The 21,470-nt window shown below is 39.9% G+C and overlaps 2 protein-coding genes across 2 annotated transcripts in view; one reads left to right on the forward strand and one right to left on the reverse strand.

Moving 5' to 3' along the window:
- Positions 1 to 21,470, reverse strand: part of LOC307123536 (adhesion G protein-coupled receptor E5-like) — a 224,242-nt gene that overhangs the window by 112,958 nt on the left and 89,814 nt on the right. The window lies entirely within an intron of this gene.
- Positions 7,346 to 20,832, forward strand: LOC307123538 (uncharacterized protein). The gene is made up of 5 exons (XM_079812095.1): positions 7,346 to 7,733; positions 8,264 to 8,431; positions 8,637 to 9,195; positions 13,961 to 18,136; positions 18,876 to 20,832. Exons 2-4 carry the CDS (start codon positions 8,264 to 8,266, stop codon positions 15,532 to 15,534), a joined length of 2,301 nt encoding a protein of 766 aa, XP_079668221.1. The 5' UTR covers positions 7,346 to 7,733; the 3' UTR covers positions 15,535 to 18,136; positions 18,876 to 20,832.

A 21,470-nucleotide genomic window follows, 5' to 3' on the forward strand; every position in this document is an offset into this window, starting at 1 on the left:
ATGAGAAATGTTTCTCTTCTCTCTGCTTTAGAACCATTTGAAATTAAATAAAGCAATAATAACAGCCAACTTTTTCCAGCAGTAAAAAAATAAAATAAACACAACACTGCTAGAAGTTTTTGCCCAAACTTCAAAAGCCTGTTTAAATGATTAAAACTAGAAGCATATATTCACTTTAATGTTACATTTATCATGTGAACTACTTATATACAACCAGGGCCGTTTGAAGGAATTTGGGGGCCCCAAGCAAAATGGACATGGAGGCCCCCCCAATAACACCCCCCGCACGCATGCACGCAAAGCCGACAGGAACCACAGCATATGCCATACAGTTTAAGTTCACCCACACTTTATATAAATAAAAAAGGTATACATTGCAAATACTGTTGTTGCATATACTGTGCATAAAATTTGAACATTTTCAACAATTAAACATTTGCAAAAAAACACCATTGAACCATTAAAAAAATGTTTGTAAACCTTTAAAGCTACACTGTGTGATATTTTCCCCCATCTAGCGGTTAAAGGGTATATGACCATCCAGTAGGGATGAAACGGTATGGAAATTTAACATCACGATTATAGTGACCCAAATTATCACGGTTATCAATATTATCACGGGTTTGTTCAAACGAGATGAAAGTGTTCAAAAAGAACAGATGCACACACTTAAAACATTTCAACAAGTTTTATATTTGAAATTCAACAAACAACAAATAACTAAAGCAGCTCTATGCACTTTTTTAAGCTAGATTCTGTGGGATTTATTTACTTAATGGCCGTCGTCAATAGCAACACATAATGCATAAATAATAATAATTTGTTGTAAATATAATCTCTAATGTTATCTCTGTAAATATATTCTCAAGCAATATTCTCATCAGTGTTCAGCAATGATGCATTTAAATCTAGCATATTTTGTGTAAGAGCCCAAACAGTATCCTAGTGAAATAATGCATATCCATATTTCCATATGATTTGACAGATTATTTTAAATATCAAAATGTGTGCATCATACCCGACACCTAGATGAACACTTTACAGTCAGTTTTATGACTGTCATTCTCTTCAAATGCTATTGAAGTCAGAAACGTGTATAACGTTACCAATGTTGTATGTAACTTTAGAGATGGTCCCTAAATTCGCCAGCGTTACTCCAGTCATATCAGATGCGCTTTGGTTCTGCTGTGTTTGTTTGAAACTATTTTCGGTGCTGAAATAGAACAAAAACAGTCAACCACTGTATGATGAATGAATCTCTTGTGTACATCGCACATTTATCTCTGCTTTGAGTGAATATTTCAGCGAGTGAGAGCGGCGCGCGCTCTGAACAAAACTGGCTAATCTGAACGCCTCTGATTATGAGACATTGCATTCATAAACTCAATAGCAACACGTGCGAGTGGTTATAATGTGCAACGCGATTATAACAGATAAGTAGTATAAAGCAGTAATAAGTTCAACAGCCAGAGTGGCTAGTGTGCAGCCGAAATAACGTTACACCCGCAAATGGCGGTTGTTAATGTCAAGCCCTGATTATTATCCCTTAATGTCATCCTAGTCTTGTCTGAATTTGTTCGTTCGCTTCACGTTATTATTTCCCAGACGTAGTTTTGGTATTGAGGTCAAAGTCCACTTGCCTTGCGTTCGTAGTTTTGAAGTGTTCACCCTATTACAGTGACTTTCTTCTGGCATGTTCTGCAGACAGGGTGACCATCTTCGATTAAGTTTCCCTCAGGACTTTTGTAAAAGCCAAAATATGACCACACCTCAGATTTGGTCCTTTTAGATGCTGAACAATCCCCCGAGTGCTGTCACTGCCTTCTGCCATTTCTTCTCATTCAGAAAACAGCGGTGTCGCTGCGTCAGACTGACGCTGACTGGACAAGATTTACCGCGAGTTTTCACAATCGTGATAATCACACGCGGTTTTAATGATAATTAAATTTTATACGATATTACTAACCGTCACTAAATTTTATCGTGGTTTACCGTGAAACCGGTAATCGTTTCATCCCTACCATCCAGTGAATATTAGTCTCTCTTCCTCTCAATTCCGAAATTCGTTTTAACTCCTACGGTGGCTGATTTAGTCCAAGATAAATATGGCTTCCAGTTCGACCTCGTCCACATTCGACACGGTGCCATTGAGTATTAAAACGCGAAAGGCGAAGCTTGAATTTACGGGTATGTCCCTCTTTGGCTAATGTACTTTCAAGATGGAGGGGCAACATGGCGACCCGCATTCGAACCCCTTACCCGTATGTATTTTCAATGGCATATTATAAACTTACGAGAATACTTTATTACTTGAAAGAAGTAAATATACATTAATGAGGACATATATTTTTGAAAGAACTAAGTGTTTTTAGCTAAGAATAAACTAAAAAAGTTACACAGTGTAGCTTTAAGAAACCATTTTTAAAACATTTATAAACATTACATAGATAGACGGACCAGATATTCCTAACACTTAGTTAAGGGTTACTAGTTGGTTTTTAAACTATCTATAAACATTATCTGGATGGTTATTATAAAGTTGCAACAGATTACTATAATACCTTGTTAAATAGTTAATAAACAGTACCAGTAAAACATGTGGGTTGTCCTGATACTGTACTTCAAAATGTAACAGTGAAAAAATTGCCACACAGAATAAAGTAACTGTTCAAGATCCATTGGTAACTTATAAAAATAATGTCATATTTGCATAAACTGTCACTACTGTATATATCCCGACACTAGCACATTAAGATAGCTATGAAAAAATAATGTTCCTCTGCCTCTTTCTGGTTAAATAATGTTTATAATAATAGTTAATATAGACTGCTATATGAACTATTCCAGGTTATTTATGCATAGCATAAATAATAGTTAGTATAGCATGCTATGCCACTTTCATCAAAACCTATTACAAAGTCAAGTCAACTTTATTTATATAGCGTTTTTAACAATGCAGATTATCATCAGTTCATACAAAGATATAGCAATGTCATTAAATACGATAAACAGTGATTCTGGAAAAGATCTGCGTCTTCCTTATCCCGTTAAAAAACATATTACAGTATGTAAACATATTCCGTCCGTTCGAAAAAAAAGTTGCACTAACTGTTCGTTACAAGCAGCATTTGTCAGGCAGGTAAGTTAGCTAACATAAACATATTTTTGCTAGCCTACCTGCTGCAAAATTACACCATTTTTGTACAAGACAAGTAGAGCTATTTTATCCAGTGTCATTTATCACTTACCACTATCTTGTTTTTTTCTTATCCTTCTCTTCATTTCTCTTTTTTCTTTTCTGGCTTCCTGAAGCATAATTTCGCTTCATGATGACTGCAGAGGAGGTTTTGTATTTTGCCGGCAGCAGAGATCGCGTGGTTGGCTGGCTGCTGTCAGCGACTACTGAGAGGGGCCCCTTAAGGGGGTTTCCGATAACAGTGTCATTGCACTTTACTGCATTGACTATCAAAGGGGCGCCCACAAAGTTTGTCGTTGCATTTTATTCTTAACCTGTCGTTGTCTTGGGGCCCCAGGCCAGCTCGGGGCCCCAAGCAATTGCTTGGTTTGCCTGCCTTGTTCCGACGGGCCTGTATACAACAAGTTATATGCATGTGTGTATGAGACAGAGGGGAACACGGTCGCATTTGCAGCAGATATATGCTGCCCATCATAAATCAAAGCACGACACAGACGGGGTTCGGAGGAGAAGACCGGAAAATGTGACATAATGGACAATATTCGTCTGTATTTGCAATATACGAGCCGCGGTTCAGCTGCATGAGACAAACGCTGCCAGTGTGAATCCACAACGGAGGCACGCGGCTCCTGCTCTCCGTACGCACCGCTTCTCCCCTGCCCACGCGTGCGGTGTGAAGCCGGAATCCGAAATGTGCCCAGATGTCCGCTTTCCAAGCTTTGGGGGCATTTTTAATTACCCGTCTATTGCAGTCATCTCCCTCCGCCTCAGCCATCTTGATTGTTGTTGTTGTTATGACCCCGGAAGTAATTGAAACTTCTCAACTTTATTGTCCAACTCAAGGCCAGAAAATAAACGGTGACATAATCGATTATGGCACTTTGCCGCATCGATGCTGAATCGTGCATGCCCCGCATTGCGATGCATCGCCGAATCGATTATTGTTGACACCACTAGGTATAACCGCGGTGTCCTGGCCAAATTCCCTCCTTTGGCCCTTACCAATCATGGCCTCCTACACTCTCAGAAAATAAAGTACATAATTGTACCTTTAGGGGTACAACTGGGGCTGGGTAGGTAACAGGGGTAGGTAAGTTCGGTCCTAGAGAGCTGATGTCCTGCAGAGTTTAGCTCCAACCCTACTAAGCCACCACAGTATTAAACTCATGGCTCCCAGCATGCATTGCAGCATTAAATATGCCACCATTGTTGAGATTCATATGTTGATTCTTGATATCTGTGTGCGTCTAAGCTTTCTTCCCCTAGAATGTATTTAAAAATTATTCTTGCTGTGGCAGAAGTTTGTATTAAAAATTAAGAAGAGGCTTAGATGTTGATTACTTATTTGAAAGTAATAGTAACATTGAATTCTTAATATGAACTTCTGTAGATGTCTGACAGAAATAAAGTCAGTCTGGTTAGTAGAGGTGTGCGATACCGCTAGATTTGGTATCGATCCGATACCAAGTAAATACAGGGCCAGTATCGCCGATACCGATACCAATATCGATACTTTTTAATAATTAAGGTGGATGCGTCTTCCACCTAAATCTAAATGAATTTTCATGACTTTTAATTTGTTTTTGTGATTTGCATTTTGGGTTATTAATCAGTACTACAAAAGCTTTTGTTCAGAAACAACTTTTGGTTACTTCTGTTTTATTTAAATAAACAAAGTTACAAAATGATTACTTCACAAATATAAAAAATGTAAAAACAAATTCTCTTTTCAAGTAGCATGTTAACAAAAAATGTTTCTTAAATAAACAAAGTCACAAAGTTTTACATACAACGCTCCTCTTTCTCTCTGCTGCCATTCTCCGCCTCTGACTGACTGCTGTTAGAAATGCGCGGCTGAGCGGCGCGCGCGGCTGACTGCTGGTGGTAGCGCTAGTGGTGAGTCACGTGACGGTACAACACAGGAGAGGGGGAGGAGAGCAGTGTCGAGCACGAGCAGCACTCTTGAGAGCTTGCTCTGCTCGACGACAGCAGCTGCATTTTGACAAACACGGCCAGGTCGCAAAACGAGAGAAACTGAAACTTAAGTATCGATATTTTCACGTTGGTATCAATCAATACCGATACCAACGTTGGTATCAATATTATCGATATTAGTATCGATCTGCCCACCTCTACTGGTTAGTAATAAGTGAAGCTAATGTTGTTTGTGGAGTTGTTTAATCAGATCTTGAGAGATGTAATGTATTTTATCTTCAGTTGATTTCGTCCAATTAAGGCTGTGGCTGGAAGTAGTTCTTGTGTTTTTCTTTCCTTCAGTGATTATGCTTGTTAACAGCAGGTGTTCTTCACTAATACAAAATCATTGTTCAATCACTTAATTATCTCATTACCTCCAACACTGATTAAGTGTTACATTAAACAGCCTGTAGTGTGCACACTAAGCAGTGTTCATTTCATCTGGGCAAGTCTATTTGGGCCCCACATGGCTCTGCTGGCTGGGATCCCTCGCTCATAGCAGACTGACAGTTGGAGGGGAGTGGTTATGGATATTCAACACAAGCCGTCAAACTCCATTCCAGAGCCAATTTTAAGATTTTAATTAAAGATTACCACGACAAACATTTTTTTCTGTGTATTAAGTTACTTGCACACTTAATTGTTTACCACAAAACTAGCAATGTGCGCTAACAAAGTAAATAGTGTCAATTTTGATTTCATTATGACTTTAAAGTTTGAAAAAGCTTGCTGCGGTAGTCGATGTTGACGGTGTAATGCTGCGTTCACACCAAACGCGAATAGAGCGTCAGGAGCGAGTGAATTCAATGTTAAGTCAATGGAAAGGCGCGTTGACGCGCGTCTGGACCCACTGAGCAAAGTTATGTCCAAAATACGTCTTTTCAATGTCTTTGCCCCTAGAGGCGTACGTTGAAAAGACGTCCACTGAGGAGCCAGAATGAAAGTTTTTATGACGTCTGTTTTTGACGTGTTCTGCACGTCGGATATAGACGTTCATGGAACCCAGGGCCGGCTCTGTAAATCTGGGGGCCCTAAGCAGGATAATTTTGGGGCCCTGCCTTGCAGTGAATAATGGAGTATTGCCACTGCAAACCATCAACTGTATACAATCTAACCCTTACACATTTCATCTGTATATCTTTTAACATGATTGCCTACAATTATTTTACTGCTTATTAAAGTACACTCACTGAAACAGTAAAAGTAAAGATTACAGATTTGCCAAATTTCTACATCTTTCATACATAAGGTCAATTTGTTGTAAACAAATAAATATTAATAATTTAGCATTAACAATATATAGCTAACTTACAACATTAGCCATAGTGGTATGCGGCTCGCTATGCTCTACTGAAGCAGCAGTACAGTCACCTCCTCCAGCTGTTGAGATTATATTATAATCATAAATACAGTATGCAGAGTAGGAAAAACACATTAATTTTAAATTAATATTAAAGAAAAGCAGACTGCCAACAGCGAGTAAACTGCTTCAGCCGCAACTGCACAAAGATGTTCAGCAAAGCCTGAAGGACAGGCAGTTAAAGCAAAAGTTCTACTATGATCGTGGGGCAAGAAACCTGCCTACTCTGAGTGAAGGAGAAAGGGTGAGACTGAGAGCTGAGAATCGTTGGCAGCCAGCGGTAGTGGTAAAAAGTCTTGACAAGCCGAGGTCATACCTGGTTCAAACACAGGGTGGAGAAATCTATAGAAGAAATCGAAAACACCTGCTCCAGACGAAAGAGTCGAGTTTCCAGAATTCACACATTCAGGACTCATTCAATCCAGTTATAGCTGACTGTATTCCAGATGTGGTGGTTACAAAACAGGCCTTGCCACCTCTACCAACACCTGAAAAGATGTCTTCAATGCCTGAAGGTGTTGTTGAAGAAACTGTGAAAGTCACACGTTCTGGTAGAGTGGTTAGACCTCCAAAGCGTTATTCTTGCTAAAATACACTAGTTGTTAACTAAAGTAAAGTAGAGACTGAATTCTGTTCATCTGTAACTTGGTTGTTGTTTTTTTAGATTTGAATTACTATACTGACTTTCTAATTTGCAATTAGATTTGGTAACAAGGTTATGTTGTGGTAAATGGTGTTTAAAAAAAAAAAAAGGGAGATGTGATATATGCTGGTACTTACCACTAGGTGGAGCCCTGTACGCTTGTATCCTAGTTGTGACCCTGAAAAGAAGAGAATAAGAAGACAGTTTGACAGTGAACACTCGTGGTGTGTTGTGTCTTTATTATATCTTTATTTTCCTAAGTATTAAGCCTAAACAGCTAACTAGGAATTACTAAAAGATATTACAGACATGACCGTTATTTACCTCAGGTCATACAGAGCTGAACTGATTCAGACAGAAATACTCACGACTGTAACGTAACACTAGGAGGAAATCAAGAAATCGAGGGTGCTTTTGATTGAGTAAAAGACGGAGAGAGTTTGCTGTGTAAGATATCTAGTGTTTGTTACGGGAACCCGTAGGAGACGCTGTGACGCTCTTCAGTCCGCCGGTAAAACCACTGAAGAAAGAGCGAATCCTGGCGCTCTGAGACTGAGGTACTGTTTATGTGATTGTTGATTTACTGTCTTTAATGTTTTAATGAGCTTAAATGAACCACTTCTTGGCTGTTCATCTTTCTTTGTTCTTTTTTTTTTTTTTTTTTTTACAAATTAAACATGAGTTTGTTTACCACAGTAACCATATGTTTAGCTTGGGTATGTAACCATTGTTTACTACAGCAGATGTGATATTTGTAATACAACCATAGTTAACACGTTATTTAATTTTAAATGCTGCTTAGAAACGAGTTTAAGTATCACAATATCTTGTTTAATTTCTGAAATCTGCGTTTATTAAATCCAGCTGCTACATTTAAGATATGGTCCTCTTACAATATTGAAACTAAACAAAAACATGTTAATTTGTTTATCAAATTAATGTCTGAATATTCTCAGAAATTACAATCATTTTCTTATTCTTTGTAGTTCTGCTCTTGTTCATAATTGTAAAGTCATTTTTTGAGTTTGATCAGTGTCAGATCATTATAAATGTGTCTTTATTGTAATGAAGATGTGTTTGTCTTCAGATGTTGACCATGAAAGCGCAGATGGATGTGATCTGCTGTAAATCAGTAGGAACTGATCTGTCCATGCTGGATATTGAGGATTTCATCAGTGAAATCTGTCAGCTGAAGAAAGAGGTGGCGTCACTGGAGGCAAAGCTGAGAGAAAGAGGAGACAAATCCAACAGAGAGGTTTGAGCGGCTCATCATTTCATCCTTCAGCTCAATCAAACCAAAGTTTTGTTAGCTTCTCACTTCTTATGCACATCTCAAATTAAGCCAGCAGCAAAATATGCCATCAAATCCCCAATATAACCTCTAGAGATAACAGCTGAGTAATGAGGCTAATATCAACAGGTTGATCTTTATTTGTGTTTATCTGTGATGTGTTTGTCAGGATCTGGAGAAGGTTTCAGTGTGTGTGACTGATGGGACAGAAGCTCAGGATTCAGTCTGGAGATCCAGAGACACACAGGACTCAGAGCTCAGCCTTACTTTACTGTGTTATACTGACGCTCAGGATCATGGATCCGCGGATCAAACCTCTGACTGTAACGCTGGAGAACAGCAGATGCCACTGAAGATGTGCTCCATCAAACTGGAGGACTGCAGCAACTTTACAGAGAGCAGAGGAGACGAAACCACAGCAGACGAACAACAACACAACCATGAGGATGATGGGATTGATGACAATGGGAACGATGGGACAGAAGCTCAGGATCATGGATCCGCTGATCAAGCCTCTGACTGTAATGCTGGAGAACAGCTGATGCTGCAGACGCCACTGAAGATGTGCTCCGTCAAACTGGAGGACTGCAGGAACCTGATAGAGAGCAGAGGAGACGAAACCACCGCAGACGAACAACAACAACAACAGAGCTTAAAGGAGGAGGAGGATGATGACGAATATCAGAATAATGATGATGTTGACGATGATGACGATTTTGTTCCTTCAGGTATATTTCTTTGTTTTTTTTTACCAGCAATGCTGAATTAACAGAATTTGTATTATTGTAAAGATATCATGTGTATTATTAACCATCACAATGTCTTTGATGAATATTTCAATTTTAATCAAGATTTTGACACACAGACACACTTTACATTCATAAATGAATTCAGTGTGAATTTGAAACGTATTTCCAAAGGAAACCAATTAGATCTTTATCAAAAAGCTGTAACATGTCTCTAGAACAAACGTAAGGCAAAATAATCAATAAGTAAAGGTGTAACAAAATGTTAACTTTATGGTTAATGCTGCAGCCTATGACTATAAATCAGTAGAAAGGTCTAAGGATTTATTATAAAATATAATATAAATATCTGTGATAATTTCTTAATGTGACAAAGATGTCTTAATTTTTGTCAGAGGGATGCAAAATCATGAACGAGTCTATGTCTTTAATATGAAATATGAGCATCTTATGTATCCACTGTGGGGGGAAAAACTCCTGTACTTCGAAGGAAAAGCATCTGGATAACATACATTTCTTTAGAGAGAAATATATGGAATGTAGTATTTTTCCTATTTTTTTTATTACCCAAAATAGGATGGAGTGAGCATTCATGAGCAGTGTTGGGGAAAGTTACTTTAAAAAGTAATTATATTATAATATCTTGTTACTCCCTTAAAAAGTAACTAAATGCGGTACTTAGTTACTTTTTAAAGAAAAGTATTGTGTTACATTACTTGTTTACATTTATTCTTTTTTTATAGTACACTACTGAAGGCCAACGTTGTAAGTTAAATTAAATGTTTTACGCCACGTATGATACGTGCCAGTAAGTTATAATGTATCCTCAACATACCTTCAGATGTTCATTCATGTTTATTCTTTAGGAAGAGATGATCGATCACGTTCACAGATGATCATGTTCACGCGTGCGTGTCGTGCGGCCCATTCGTGCGGCCCAGTCACGTCACATTAAAGAGCGTCAAAACGGCATAGTTTGAATTTCGTGATAAAATGGACTGAGTATATAATATTTTTGTGTGGGAGCTCGGATTGAAGTGTGTTCTGCGCTTAAAACAAGCAGATTGTTTAGGCCTGTCGCGATTGGTCGATACAAACAACTGCGTGTGTGTGAGCTCTGCTCCCACCATTCACTAAACAATGGAAGCAGAACAGTCAAATATATACGAGCAGCTCAGGAAAAAGAACGCAACAGAAAAGTGCGGCGCGGCCAGGACGTGCTCGCACGTTTGAAAAAAATTGGTTTTGAATGGTAAAAAATATGTTAAAATGCACGTCCTAGCGAGTATTCAGGGAAACGCAGTCGGACATGTCTTTAGTGAACGTATACACAGATGCTGCGTTCCACTCCAATTTTAGACACGCACTTGCGAAATTCCCTAAGCACTACCCCTCGGGGGAATCCCCGCCGCCATTTTGAAGTGCGTTCCACTTCGTGAAGTGGACAAGTGAAGTTTATATGGACAGACCCTCCGAGACGAGTCTACTTCATATGTACACTTCAGGCAGCTTCATATACCACAATGCAACACGATTGTGACGTCACCGCATATCGCGTTTAATTTACCCCACCACGAACAACTATATTTTTATTATTTTTAAAAACATTTAAAACAACCCAAATACACCTATATACATATATAATGCTGCATTAAACAATTTGGTAAAAAATAATAAATAAATCAACTCCATAGTTGATTCGAAGTGATCCAGGGCTTAGGACGTTCCAGTTCAGTTCATTGCAAAGGTTCCTCCAGTAGTGGGCACTCATGCAACGTAAGCAATGACGCACATCCGAGTGAACGAGACGGAGGGAAGTTAACGAGTGAAGGGCATAATAAAAACTGGAACGCAGCAAGAGTTGAATGAGAAATCGGTTGTTACAATGAATTTGGTCCTTGCAGCTCTTAAAGGGCTGGACCTAATATTCTCTGTGAAGCAGGGCAGGGCAGGGCAGGAACATCCCAGCCAAGTGAGTTTTTAGGGGGTTTTTAACCCTAAAACAATGAATAGTAAGTTCTGTCATATTATTCAATTACTTTTACTGTTTTTGCCATGGTATGGATTAGGGCTGGGCGATATGGAGCAAAAAATATATCTCGATATATTTTGCTATATCTCGATATACGATATATATCTCGATATCTTTACAGGAAAAATAACCCCCCAAAAACTACTGCAAAAACAAATATGCCAAATACCACAAAGTCTTTTTTTTTATTGAAGTGCAAAGAGGTAGGCAGTTCATGTAGGAACAAAGTAGGGATGCAACAATACAGTTAGTCCACAGTTCAATACACACCTCGGTTTTTTTACCACGGTTTTCGGTTCGGTGGGGTTCTGATGGCTAGTCGCATCAGATTTTTGCTATTCTATTCTTAGCCAAACAGCAAGAGCTTAAGGAGGAAAAAATACTATTTTTTTTATTGCAAAACTCTTTCTTTATTTTACTTAAAAGACTTGAAAAACCTTACTTAAACTTAACTTTACTTTTAAAAAACCTTGTACACATTCCTAGTGTACTGTATAATATAAAATAAATATATATTTATAAAGATTTACACTGGCAGCTCAGAGCTGTACAGCAACATTTAAGTATGAAATTGAATTAATAAATGTAAAAATAAAACACTACATAGACTTCCCTAAAAAATATACATTGATTCTTATTAAAGCTACTGTATTAGTTTTTCAGTCAAGAGCCGTGAATGATTTTGTCTTTGTCTTTTGTTATTTTATTAACCACTAAAGGAATAGTTCACTCAAAAATTAAAATTCTGTCATTGATTACTCGCGCTCAAGTTGTTTTAAACCTGAATAAAGTTCTTTCTTCTGTTGGACATAACATATATTTTGAAGCATATTGGAAACCAAACAGTTGCTGGTCCCCATTGTAGGAAGAAATAATATGGATGTCAATCGCTACCATCAGCTGTCTGTGTTCAACAGAAGAAATTAATACAGGTTTGGAACAACATTAGAGTGAGTAAATAATGACATCATTTTAGAGTGAACTGTCCCTTTAAGGACAAGCGGCAGCGTGTTCACTATAGGCTGCCCTGCTGTCAATTTAAGACTTTCACGCATCTAATATACAAACACACGCCGATTTTACTTTCACTTTACACATAACCGACTGTGTTTATGTTAACCTTGTGTGTATTTGACAGTATTAGCGCAGTAAGATTTAGTCCAGTAATCACTTGTTTGACAGGCTTTTAGTGCGCGCGCTCAGGAGCGCACGGTGCCCTACGCGCAAGGCTTTAAAACGCATGCAAATAATGAATTTTCATTCAAAAATAAAACAACTCATATCAAGGGCATAGTAAGTAACCTTCTCCAGCAAGCAAGCCGCTCTCTCTCCGTAGTGTACAGTCGCGAGAGTTCTTGTCTCGCAAAGTAATGCTGCCTAGGTAAACTGTATCTTGGATCAAGTGTTTGAGAACCAACTGTCGGCATTCATGGCAGTAGACATCTGTCTGCTGTTCGTCCAACGCCTTAAAACCGAAGTATCTCCATATAATGGAGACGAGTTCTGTAGCCTCCGAGCTGGTTGCGGACGCCGCCATGACAACACGCGAGGGGAGGGGGAACAAAAGCAAGGAGGCGGGGGGCGCGCGAGCGGGGGTGAGCACAGCACAGAGAAGGCAAACAAGCAAAGTGGCGGAATCAGAATTAAATATAAACAATTACAATAGATCGATATATACGATATGTCAAAATCCATATCGTGTTTAAAAAATATCTCGATATATTTTAAATATCGAGATATCGCCCACCCCTAGTATGGATTCAGTATCTGTATTAAGGTATTTTAGTCTGGTATCGTATCGAAGTCATAATTTTGGTATCGTGACAACACTATTCTTTATATAAAAAGTATTTGCTGATATTCTCTTTTTTTGTTATGTTGGTTTACAAATTTGTACCTTTTTACATTTTTACTCTTTTAGTTTTACGTTTTGTCAAGGGCTTGTTTACATTTATTCTTTTTTTATAGTACACTACTGAAGGCCAACGTTGTAAGTTAAATTAAATGTTTTTAAGTAAAATTGTTGAAAATTATTGTGATAAATTAGTCGATATATTAATCGATATAAAAATAGTCGTTAGTGGCAGCCCTATGACTGTTAAGTTAAAGATTGCACTCGGAAACCGTTGCACACGCAAGATTGCACACGCGTGCACCGAACCGAAAGCCCTGTACCGAAACGGTAAAATTGTCAAAGTATCCGTTTGAGTTCAAGAATTTGTTCAGCTGACTGAAAACAACTTTTTCAATGATCTTGCCTATGAAGGGGAGATTTGAGATTGGTCTGTAGTTGCTCAGTATGGAGTTATCCAGATTTCTCTTTTTAAGGAGAGGCTTTACTACTGCAGTTTTAAGGGAATTTGGAAAAGTCCCAGAAAGAAGTGAGGTGTACCACTTCTAGGAGATCTGCTTCTAAACAGTTAAACACACTTTTGAAAAAAGAAGTGGGGAGTGTGTCAAGGGCGCAGGTGGATGTTTTAAGGTGCAGTACCGTTTCTTCTAAAATTTTACCATCATAGTAACTTTCTGAGGTTGTGGTCTGATCTGACTCACCCCAGAGCAACTCAAGGATGTGCTGATCGCATTTCTGATATTATTGATTTTCTCGGAGAACACAACACATTTTACAACACATCCTTTCAATTTGGATTAATCGTTCAGCTCTAGAAGTTATAGAAAAAGCTCAAACTTTTAAGGCCATTTTGTTTCTTTCAGATGACAACGCTGGTTCATCTTCTGATGGAGAACCTGCCTCTACATCCAAAGAGCGACAGACACTGACCGACTGTGGAAAAACATTCAGCAAACAGGAAAATATAGTGAAACGCCAGAGAAAACAAACAGAACAGAAAGACTTCACCTGCAAGATATGCGACATCAGCTTTCCTACCTCAGAAGAGAGGAGACTTCACGCAAAAGAGCACAGTGTGAAGAAAGATTTTCGCTGTGAACAGTGCGGGAAGGAATTTTTCACCACTCCTCTGAACATGAGAGCTCACATGAAGACACACAGCGGAAAGACTTTCCACTGCAGTGAGTGTGACAAGTATTTTAGCACCAAAAAAACTCTTTCAATGCATAAGAGAATCCACACGGGGGAGAGGCCGTATCAGTGCCATCAATGTGGGAAGAGCTTCAGCCAGAGATCGACTCTGAGGAACCATCTGCGCATACACACCAATGAGAGGCCATACAAGTGCAATCAATGTGAGAAGAGCTTCAAGCGGCTAGCCCACCTGAATAAACATCTGCCCATACACACCAATGAGAGGCCGTACAAGTGCCATCAATGTGAAAAGAGCTTCAACCAGGAATGGACCCTGAAGAGCCATCTACTCACACACACCAATGAGAGGCTGTACAAGTGTCCTCACTGCGAGAAGAGCTTCAACCAGGGATCGGGTCTGAAGAACCATCTACTCACACACACCAATGAGAGGCCATTCAAATGCACTCAATGTGAGAAGACCTTCAAAAAGGAATATCAACTGAAGAAACATCTACTCGTACACACCAATGAGAGGTCATTCAAATGCCCTCACTGCAAGAAGAGCTTCAACCAGGGATTGACTCTGAAGAGCCATTTACCCATGCACTCCAATGAGAGCCTGTCCCAGTGTCCTCACTGCGAGAAGAGCTTAAATTTCGGATCGGCTCTGAAGAACCATCTACTCATACTCACCAATGAGAGCCCATACAAGTGCCCTCACTGTAAGAAAAGCATGAAATACGAAACCAGTCTGAAGAAACATCTACTCCTGCACAGCAATGAGAGGCCGTACAAGTGCAGCAAATGTGAGAGAACCTTTACAAACTCTAAATCTCTGAAGTTCCACCAAATAATACACTCTGATGTCAAACCGTATCAGTGTTCACACTGTGAGAAACGATTCTATAATTTGAGTCACTGCAAAACCCATGAGAGGATTCACACCGGAGAGAAACCGTACCTGTGCTCCTACTGTGGGAAGAGCTTTGCTAGTCCATTTTATTTCAAAGTTCATCAGAGAGTTCACACGGGAGAAAGACCGTATCCCTGTAGTGATTGTGGGAAGGGTTTTACTAATGCAAGTGGCTTACAAATGCACCAGAGGATTCATACAGGAGAAAAACCTTTTAAATGCTCACATTGTAGCAGGAGTTTCACTCGATCAAGTGACCTGAAGATCCATGGGCGATGGCATACAGGAGAGAAACCTTACCGCTGCTCCATCTGCGGCGAGAGATTCTCTTTTAAATGGGGTTTTCTGACTCACCAGAAGAAGCATGCTGCCCCAGAATCATCATAGCTTCATCATGACATTATTGTTAGGTTGTGTAAAAAAACACCTTGCAGTGTTACAGGAACATTATTTTATGGTTGTAAAAATACTTGAACTTGCAAAAGGATCAGCGAACAGAGGGGGTGGCTGAGAATGATGACGCTGATGTTGTGCGCTAGTTTGAGAAGACATACGTCACGACCAAAGGTTAGCGATTGGTTATGGCAGATCCAGAGTGGCTCCGGGCAGGACTTCAACAGAGTTCCCACCTTCAAGGAAGTTAACACTTGTCAATGAAGAGTGGCCAGACTCTGTGTACAAATCAAATGGACGAGAGTCTGGTAGGACCAGGCTAGTTGTTCGCCGTTTCTCTGCCGCTTTCTCCATCTCAATCCTTTTGCATGGATTGTTATGGTTTGTTACCCAATTGGGGGACATGTACTCGCCGATTGCTATCTCTTCTAAATATCGGCTGTTTCCGATCCACCTCAGGCTAATGCTGCAATGTGTACTTCTCGGGCAGCCACTCAGCTGTCCCGTTGCGATTTGGCCCCGAGCCTATCACCGCTGCTTCTGCAGTTGCTAGCTGGGAGTTGGCTCATGCACTCCTCTGCCATGCTATGGACCATCTTCTTGCTGTAACAGTGTTCCAGCTCTGTGTTTGTCTAATGGCTAACTCCAGGCAAAACCTTTCAGTGACCGCCATGAAGCTCAAATATTCCATTCCGCAGCTGCTAAATCTCAAAAACCGCACCATTCTGGCGTGCATTGTGGTCATCAAGGAACATGGACTTCTGCGCCGACTGGGTACATCCATAGAGGCTCCCGTCGAAGGTTTGTTTACCATCGGCCTGAACACTTTCAGCGGACTGCATGGAAAACACTGCGAGATCTCTTAGCGCAAAACATGACAGAAAACGTGTAGTGGATTTTAGTGAATTACGGCCTCTACCGAGATGCACCACCCAATCAACGGGGTTCAAAATATAACTTTTTAATGCACAATCCCTCACAAATAAATCATCTTTCATGCAAGACCACATCATGGTTAAGGGATTAGACCTTATGTGCATAACGGAAACATATCACCAGCCAGCCTTTTTACTCAGCACTTAATGAAGTCTGCCCCTCTGGTTACAGCTACCTGGAGAACCGTAAGACTGGTCTTAGCTCTAATTCATAGAAAAACTTGGAGCTGTCTCTTCTCCCTTTGCCTACATTGTCATCATTTGAATGCCTTGCTTTTAAATGTAAACCCCCTTTTTCTTTGACAATACTCCTCATTTACCAGCCCCCCCAAAACAAATTCAGTTTTCATCGCAGAGATGCTGGACTTTCTTACAACACTCTGCACTACTTCTGCCAACATGTTAATATTAGGAGATTTTAATATTAATGTAGACACCCCCTCCTGCCACTTGGCAGCTGAGTTTCTTCAATTACTGGAGAGCATGTGAATGTCCCCACACATTCTAGGGGCACACCCTGGACCTGGTCATCTCAAACTCTCCCCGTATTAGAAACCTTTTGGTGTAAGATCTGGGTGTGTCTGACCACAAGGTCTCAATGGAGCTGCCACGCCCCTTTTCCCACACCAAAGACATCCGTCAAATATGATTTAGGAAAAAGATTTACTTGGACACTTCAGCTCCAGCATCTCTCCACAGTCACCAAATCGGTTGACTTCTACAACCAATCTCTGAGCAGCCTTAGATCTCCCCTGTCAGAACTAAAACTGACACCTTCTCGTCTTTCATTTTATATCATATTCATTTTATATTTCCTTTTACTGAAACACTAAAGAATCAAGATAAATATTTCCTGTACTATTGTCTGTACCTCTCACTGAGAGAAAGCACGTTATCAGTATGTTTTGGGAAACTTTCTTTTCAACCAACTCCAACCTTGGAGAGACTGTGTCTCTGTGTATGTGCGTAGTATTCTGTGTTACAGATCGTATTGGAGGTGGATTACGGGCATTTTAAGAGATGGGTGGACTTGTTTTCTGGGCAAGCTGGCGCCTGCTCCAGATTTGGAAGGGCACTACGCGCCTAATTCCGGGGTGAAAACGTCAACAAGTGATCTATGGACATGTGAATCTGATTAACTGACAATGTGTGGAAATTTACTAGGACTATCTATTTTCCATTAATTTGATCATTCAGCCTGCAGTAATGACGTGGCTAGACCTTGAAAAGAGTATAATTGTTGAGATATTGTATGTACGATAGACTGGTAGAGGGAGAGCGCGGCCTACAAACTCCTTGTGAGACTTGAAGCTGGCTTCTGCTTTTGAAACTGCAAACTTTTCTTCAGTAAATTGTTCTTTATTTAATTGCACTCCTGACTCTTGGACTTCATTCTTCACAACTCGTCTTGGGTCCTATACTGTTATCGCCTAACAGGACAGAAGCTCAGGATTCAGTCTGGAGATCCAGAGACACACAGGACGCTTATCAAACCTCTGGGTGTGACGCTGGAGAACAGCAGATTCTGCAGACGCCACTGAAGATGTGCTCCGTTAAACTGGTGGACTACAGGAACCTGATCGAGAGCAGAGGAGACGAAACCCCCGCAGACGAACAACAACAACACAGTCATGAGGAGGAGGAGGATTTTATTCCTTCAGGTATGTTTCTTCCATTTGTTATCTTTTGTTATGGCAAAACATGGTAAGAATTTGGGTAAAAATGTGCACAGCAAAATCCCCAGTGTTGAATCAACTCTTCTCAGAGCACATATGGTCCCACTCTACAGAGTGTTAAAGTAACACTGAAGCAGAGTTAAAGTTAATGAGAGGATAAATAGATGAATTAACCCCTTAACTGTCATCGTCCCGCTAGCGGGGCCTCACATGGGTTAGCCCAGAAGAAATTAACACTGCTCAGTGTGCACACTACAGGCTGTTAAGTGTAAAACTGAATCAGAGTTGGAGGAGTTAATGAGATAATTAAGTGATGATTGAGTATTATTGAAGAAACCAGTTGTTAACAAGCAGAATCAATGAAGGAAAGAGAAACACAAGCACGACAAAGTTCATCATGTGATATAACTTGTATTATAGTAATATAGAATAATTCACTAATCTCATCACTGACCAAAAGTGGTCATTCATTATTAAAGTCATTTATTAATGTTACTTTAACACTTTGTAGTGTGGGACCATATGTGCTCTGGGCAGAGTTGATTTAACACTGGGTTGATAACACATGAGCTGCATCACAATTTCACATTTATTTTGATAATTTTTTAAGCTCTAGAAGTTATAAACAGATATTATAGAATTTCTATATGATTTTAAGTGTATTATTCATTAAATCTATTTGTGTTCATTTTAAGTTAGACATTTTAATACTTTTTTTTTTCAGATGCGAATGGCGGTTCATCTACTTGTGAAGAAACAACCTCAACATCAAAAGATCAGCTGAAGGTCAAGAGATTTTCCTGCGTCGCCTGCGGGAAAACATTGAGCTCACAGGGACATTTAGCGAGACATGAGAGAAAACCACAGAACAGAACAGAAAGACTTCATCTGTGACTTCATCTGTGAACAGAAAGACTTCATCAGCATTCCTACCTTAAAAATTAGGAAACATTCAAAAGAGCACAGTGTGAAGCAGTTTCACTGCGAATAGTGCGGGAAGGATTTCATCACTATATCATCACTCCTTCTAATATGAGAGCTCACATGAAGTGAAAAGTCTTTCCACTGCAGTGAGTGCAACAAGTATTTCAGCACCAAAGGAAGTCTTCATGCTCATAAGCGAATCCACATGGGCGAAAAGTCTTTCCACTATGGTGAATGCGACAAGTATTTCTGGACCAAAGGGAATCTTGATATTCATAAGCGAATCCACATGGGCAAAAAGCTGTACAAGTGCCCTCACTGTGAGTAAAGCATCAACCACAAACCCCATCTGATGGTCCATGTGGGTGTTCACACCAATGAAAGGCTGTACCAGTGCAGCGAATGTGGGATAACCTTTACAAACTCAAGCTGTCTTTAAGTCACACCAAAAAATGCACTCTGAGGAGAAACCATATCAGTGCAAACACTGTGATGCGATTCCGTCACAAATCTTATTGGGTTTGTCATGAGAGGATTCACACTGGAGAGAAACCGTACCTGTGCTCCGTCTGCTGGAAGAGCTTTTCTGATCCGACTCGATCTGGACTTCATCAGAGAGTTCACACTGGAGAAAGACCGTATCCCTTTAGCGTTTGTGGGAAGAGTTTCAGTAAACTTAATACTTTACAAAAACACAAGGATTTATACAGGAGAAAGACCATACAAGTGTTCTCTGTGTGACAAGACATTTGCTCAATTAGACGTCCTGAAGACTCATGAGCGAGTTCATACAGGAGAGAAACCTTACCGCTGCTCCATCTGCGGCGAGAGATTCGCTTATTTAGGTAGTTTTCAGTCCCACCAGAACAAACACGCTAAAGAACAAACTGCTCCAGAATCATTGTAGGGAGCTTTCACGCCAGGAGGACGTTTTCGTAGTTCCCATAACTGTTGGTGGAAGTACGCTTTTTGGCATGTTCACACAGCAGAAACTGGAAATTATCTTTATTTTAGGAACGCTTTTTAAGGGAACTAAATTAGCTCCTACTTCAGAGTAGGGTCTGACTCAGCACAAAGAACTACCAGTGACGCAAGTGTACGCTGATTGGCTGAACGAATGCAAAACACCCGCCATTTTTTAAAAGCTCAGTTAAGGCTACTACCCCTGGTGCGTTGTAGCCTTAACTGAGTTCCTATAACAACCCGGTGCGAAAGCCTGAAAATGCTCCTAGAGGGCCACTGTCCTGAAACGTTTAGCTCCATTCCCAGTTAAACACACCTGAACCAGCTAATCAATGTCTTAGTAGCAATACTAGAAATTTCTTGGCAGGTGTGTTGAATTTAAGTCTGAGCTAAACTCTGCAGGACAGGCTCTCCAGGACTCAATTTGGACACCCCTGCCATATAATCATTTCATCAGTAAATCATCTCATCCTGCAACTGTACATTGGGCTCTTTCTGCCAGTAGGGTGCAGTGTCACATTAAGCTTTCATGTGGTTTGGGAGTATGAATTGAAACAACAGAGCAGAACAATGATTGTATCTTAAACTTGACAGAATTTGAACTATTAAAAAGCCTCAAAATAAAATGGCATCTATGAGTGCCTGAATGTCATAATGGCGTTAAACATGTTTTATGTGTTTGAAAGTGGCTCAAGGATGATTGTAAGGCAGTTGAAACCTTTTATTGTTGACTGGTTTTCTTTGGAGATGGGTTTCATTTAATAAAGAAAGCTTAGTTTTCATTTTACACTGTTTTTAATTGTCCATGTCATCTGTGTTCTTCCAGAGCATTTGTGCCACAATGATAGGTAAGACCTCGGTAGAAATTAATACTCTGGGTGGAAAAGTGTTAGCTACTTTACCTTCACTGTACATTTACAGATGAGGGAAGTCTCTGTTTATAGTCACATTGGTCTCATGTAAACACAGAACTCGGCCACAGCTTCTTTTAGCAGTAATGCTAACTGAAAAACATGGCAGTACCACATCAGGTCAAGAAATGACTGTTATTTACCTCAGGTCATGTTACAGAGCTGAACTGATTCAGACGCGGAAATACAATACACAACATGTACAGTAATGTTTGGAAATCAAGTAATGGTGCACTGAACATGACAAAACAAGTACAAAAATTACAGCTAAAAACTAACTAATTCATTAATGTCGCCTATGGGACAATAAACCTGCCTATGGGTCATTCCTAGCATCCGGTGACATTTGAGTCCTCATGACATAACGTGGTGGTATATTTTGTATAAAAATGGGCTAATACTTGTTTCTAAATGCTCATCTTACAAAGTAAATCCCCTCTACCATAGAACCCCATAATGTACCCAGATAAATAATTACTCTGATTTTAGTTCATCCCCAAGTAAGCTTGCATAACTTCAGC

This window comes from Gobio gobio, assembly GCF_949357685.1.
Source record: "Gobio gobio genome assembly, chromosome: 3".
Taxonomy (NCBI): Eukaryota; Metazoa; Chordata; class Actinopteri; order Cypriniformes; family Gobionidae; genus Gobio; species Gobio gobio.